Below are 5,241 nucleotides of genomic sequence, written 5' to 3'. Positions count from 1 at the left end.
GTGTGTGTGTGTGTGTGTGTGTGTGTGTGTGTGTGTGTGTGTGCGCAGTTGGACAGGGCTCCCAGGTGCCTCTGCTGCATGATCAAGATGGGGGAGTGGACCACAGTGAGTAAAATGAGAAGGAAAAAAAAGCCAACCTGCCCACTGAGAAATGTGTTCACGCTTCTTTCTCACTGGTAGTATTGTTGAAGTGAGTTGCACCCAATCGTTGGAAAACTCTGCTTTGTGTTTACAGAAAAGAAAGTAATTTCTGCATTGTGATTATGTTTAAATATACTGGCCTAGGTGTACTTGTGGGTTTCCCCTTAGGATCTATACATGCACACGGCATGACAAACAATCTCTCCAAAATGAACGTATTGAACACATTTCAATAATGCAGTTTTCTGATAGTTATGAAAATGTGAAGTTATTAATGCCTTTTACTGACCTCTGTAGCCCCCTGGTGTCTCGTTGACATGTGGCACCAACCTTATTACAAGAAATGAGTGTTATTGTGACACATTCATTGAAAGTTTATGCAGGAATTTTACTTGTTTCTCTGTTCATATTAAAGTGTTCCTGTGATAACAATATCCTGGCACATATGAGTGTAATTAGAAGATTATGATGCCTCTAGCCATTTAGCTATATATGTACTATATATATTTCCTTCCTATGTGTGTTTCTCTGAGGGAGACCTGGAGTTGGTTGAAACGGGCAAAAATTAAAGTTGTTACTCATGCTTTCTCACATAAGATCTGATATATTATACGTCTTTTCTCTTGAGGATCGTATCACATCAGTTTCAGGAGTCACATTCTCCAGTTAAACTTTACTTAATATGATATCAGTAATTTCTGCTAGTAGTTTTTAGGTAGTTTTTAACCAGGATCTTCAGTATTTGGTTGATGTAGCTTGTGAAAAACAAGGTGTGTCAGATTTAGTAGGTTACACCTTTTATTTCAGTCTCTCAGACACATTAAATCAACATTTAGGTAAATATAAGTGTCGGAGTGGACAATCGGTAGATTTTCTATGGTGAAGGACTCGGATCGAGGGCCAATTGATTCGGTGTATTTGCTTGAAGCTGCCAAAGCTGAAATCTGATGTCCTCTCTTCTTCTCACCAGCTCGCAGTGGGTATCGTATCCAGGTGGATCCCGATGGGAACGCCACGCGAGCCATTTACTACATGGAGCGGGAGCTGGCCAACATGGACCCTTCCAGACCCGGCAACTACAACCGCCGTGAGTGACTGATCACTTCCTGCACTTCTGTTCCCCGTTACTGTTCCCCAGACCACTGTGGGAGAAAATAAATCAACTTCTGGTAAAAGCTGTCGAGAGTTAAGAGGCAGCCACTTAACCACTGCCTGTGTGCAGTTTACATTTCCTCCAAATAGCTCATTCCTTTCAGAGCGCGACTCGATTTATTATATGAAGGGAGCTGACTTAAAAGAAGAGTAATGAATATGATGCATATTTCTTATAACATCTACTAATCTAATATGACTAAAGTGAAATAAACAGAAACATTGAATTATTGCCCAGCTCTACTCTCAGCCTACACAGATTCCTCTAAATAAAGAAGGGAACTAAAACATTCTTGGGCTCAGTTCTGATGCTTATTTTCTGTATGAGCAGATTTTGGACATTTATTTGTGATGGATCGGATATAACGATATCCGTCTGTCACATTGAATAATATTAACATGTGTTTCATGTCTGTGTGTTAAGATTTTATTCGGTTAGGACTCCTAAGGGAGAGTACATTTTCTGACTTCATCACACCTCCTACTATATCTTTGCCTCCCCTTTAACTCTCCTGCGCCCCCCAGCGGAGGCTTTGTCCTGTTTAGTGTTTAATGTCTATTTCAGACCATATCCTGTACTTTCCTGATGTAAAACTGGAAAAGATGAGTTAAATTACCGAGGAGCACAGTGAATATTTCCTTCCTCACTTTTCAGTAACGTTAATCCTGTCAAAATGGGGATTTAGTTTGCTTATCCTGCACCCACACACCATTTTATTTCCTCTGGTTTACTGACCTTCTCTTCTCTGTTCCCCCCTCCCCCTCTCAGTGGATAATATGACCGAAGTCAGTTCCCTGCATGACAGTGTGGAGGCTCGAGGCCGCGGGGGTCGTTCCCAGCCGCCACCTCTGGCCACCGTCTACGACAGGGACGAAGCCATGAGCACCATCAGCAGTGTGTCCCAGCAAGGCCACCGCCGCGACGACAACCCGCGTCACGGTGGAGGGTACATGGGGGATCGTGTACGCGCTCGCTCCATGGACAACCTCGACGACATCGGACGGCGCCACGGCCGAGATGACTACCAACCACAAAGGCGCCCGGATGAGTTCCGAGGCAGGAGAGGGTGAGCCTTATCTCCCTTGTGACCATTATCACCACCACCATTTACCAGGGGCAGCTGGGTATTATTTACCAAATGAGGCAACAGGCAGCTTACTGTTTAGCTTGGAGCACCAAGCTTTGACTCCAAGTATCGAAGACTGTTCACATTTACTCAGCAATTGAATAAGAAAAGCAAACAGCTCAGCTCGGCTACTTGATTTATCTGTCTCTCTTCTCACCAAACAGAATGATCCTTCAGAAAACAAAACAAAAAAAAGTTAACTTTTAAAGTGTGTTTTACTAGTTTTGGGTTCTTCTTTGTGGACATGTTGTTGTCATTTGACTGTACCAGTAAAGCTAGCAATAATAGATCAAATATTGTACTTATTATCTGAAAAGAGTGGAATAGAGTGAAGAAAAGTCTGTCACTCTAAAGCAGCGCCTCCCAAACCATCTCACTTTGTCATACATGCCTACATAGAGCAGAATCATTAACGCTGTCAAGTAGATGATTCATTGCACAAAATGTTTTTTATTTTTCATTAATTGTTTTTGGCAATCAAAGACTTCATTGGCACGACTTTCAGTGATGATTTAGACCCCATTAACATAGTCAAATGCTGCCAGCCACAGTTTCATAATGAATCGAAAATATTTATACACTTCTCACCCAACGCGGCCCGTCTCCTCCTGTGGGACTCAACTGAGCAGCTCATTGAGGGAGGATCCCCTCGTGGGACCTTTCTCTGGCGCTGGTTTACCTTCACCGGGTGTGACATTTAACCCTCAGAAGATCACTTTAGAGGGACAAATCTGGCTGATGAATAACCAGATATTGCAGTCCAGACATCTAAAACACATGAGTGAGGTGGTTTTAAAACAGTGATGCACATAGTTGGTTCATCAGAGAGCACATGACTGGATTAAGATGTCCCGCTCTCTCAGTACATATACAGTCCCAACACTGTAAAAAATAATCACATCGATGTTATCATGATATTGTTTGTTATTATCAACATGAAAACAATACCTCACACTTCTTATATTGCATTCTATGTGACTCATATGTGGGTTTTATATTACTATGCAAGTATATTGATAGTATGTGTGTATTCATTTCGAGGTTTATATTGAGCATCTATGGCACAGAAAATTCCAGTTCTCAGTCTCATCTCATCTGTTCCACAGAGCAGCAGAGCGGTGTCTTTCTAGTTGAGTCTGTGTACGGGGTGTGGGGCTTTCCAGAAGTCACAATGTGACTTTCTCTTCCTCTCTTCCTTTATTATTTCTTATGAGAAGACAAATGTTCTCTCTAAAGCTGAGTCATCAGTGTCATGCTAATACCAAGTTTAGTCCCTCACGACCTGTGATTTAATTTCCTTCCTCCTTGGTTTTGTTTTTCTGTGATGATTACCAAACGTATTTAACTGTCCCAGCAGAGTGAGATGAAAGGACCCTCGTCATTCACTTTGATATTGGTAGTATCACGCAGCTCTGTCACATGGAGTAGGTTTCAGGTACTTTCAGGAGTTCTCCATATTACCACCATCACCTCATTTTTATTCAAATATGACATATGACTTGCAAAAGAAAAGGCAGCATGTGGTAAAGAAAAGATTCACAATCGTTTTACCGCAACTTCTCTTCTTTTTTTTTTGACACTTTATATTTAGAGGATCTGGTGATTGTCAAAGTCATTTCTCGATTGTGTTTCTTGAAAACTTACAGATATCAAAATGCTCTGAAAATACACGTGTCGCCCTGTATAGAGTTACACTGCATTAAGCGGCCTGCAGACATTTGACAGTGCAGCTGAAACCTCAGATGCAGTCTAGTTAGTTGACTTCTACAAGATAAAAGCGACTGGTTTAAAGCTAAACTTCAGCCATGGTTTAAACTGGAACGGAGGACACAACAGCGAGGTTTAAGCTCAAATGTAAACTTGTGTAAACTCTACTCAGCAGCGAATGCAATGACAGAACAACAGCCTCGTAATGTTTCTATTCCCCCTTCAATGTGTGCTGCTTCCTGTCTCCTTAGCTCTGATGACGGGTGGAGCAGTAGCGCCCGCAGCGGCAACAGCCGCGATGACCGCAGGCGCCGTGAGCCCTCCCCCGATGACCGCCGGAGAGGAGATGGAGGGGGCTACGGGGGCATGCCGGGGAGACGCAGCCGCAGCCGCGACGACCTGATGGACCTGGAGAGGGATCGCCAGCATGGCGGCGACACCAGGGGCCGGCGAGATGATTATGACGACAGCATCCTGCGAGAAGCCATGGAGAGGAAGAGGATGGGCCAGCAGCAGAGGGCACGCAGCCGGGAGCACCTGGACAGCGAGAGCGACCGCTCGGATTGGGGGAGGGCTCCACGTGGGCCCCCACCACTTCCTCATGTCCCGCCCTCCGGAAACCCCGGTCGCCGTGATGACTACCCACCTCCTGTACCACCACCGTACAGTGAAGACGAAAGTGTGTCATCTTCAAAGAAAAGCAACCTCCGCAAGGTGAGGCCCAGCAAACCTCTGTAAATTCACTCCAAAGGCACTGTGATGTTTCAGAGTGATGTTTCAGAGGGACTTTAAAGGATAAGCACAGTTCATCAAGTCTGTCTTTAAATATGAACATTGAAACCCGGTTTTCTTGCTGTATTCATCACTGTTACTGTTACTGATGGCCATTAAAAGATCTCTTCCTCATGCAACTCCAGTATAGTGATGTACCTGATGCTCATATGAGGCTTCAGCAGAATTAGTCAAATCACGAGGATATCTTCTCAAGTAACAGTTTGTATAAAAATCCGTCTTTGTGTTTCCCTGTTGAGCTGCAGTGGAGGTACAGTAACAAAAAGAAGGAATTTTGTGTGTGTGTGTGTGTGTGTGTGTGTGTGTGTGTGTGTGTGTGTGT

At 43.8% G+C, this 5,241-nt stretch overlaps 1 protein-coding gene across 1 annotated transcript in view; it reads left to right on the top strand.

Annotated features, from left to right (window-relative positions):
* LOC116394459 (lipolysis-stimulated lipoprotein receptor-like) overlaps positions 1-5,241 on the top strand; it is a 7,150-nt gene that overhangs the window by 795 nt on the left and 1,114 nt on the right. Inside the window, exons 2-5 of the mRNA XM_031867560.1 lie at positions 49-105; positions 1,112-1,228; positions 2,063-2,360; positions 4,379-4,841. Of these exons, the coding sequence (XP_031723420.1) occupies positions 49-105; positions 1,112-1,228; positions 2,063-2,360; positions 4,379-4,841 (935 nt within the window). The remainder of the gene's footprint in view (positions 1-48; positions 106-1,111; positions 1,229-2,062; positions 2,361-4,378; positions 4,842-5,241) is intronic.

This window comes from Anarrhichthys ocellatus, unplaced genomic scaffold, assembly GCF_004355925.1.
Source record: "Anarrhichthys ocellatus isolate YVR2014 unplaced genomic scaffold, GSC_Weel_1.0 scaffold39, whole genome shotgun sequence".
In the NCBI taxonomy this organism is placed as follows: domain Eukaryota; kingdom Metazoa; phylum Chordata; class Actinopteri; order Perciformes; family Anarhichadidae; genus Anarrhichthys; species Anarrhichthys ocellatus.
Note: the sequence above shows the minus strand (reverse complement) of the source record. Positions and strands in the feature narration are given on the sequence as shown.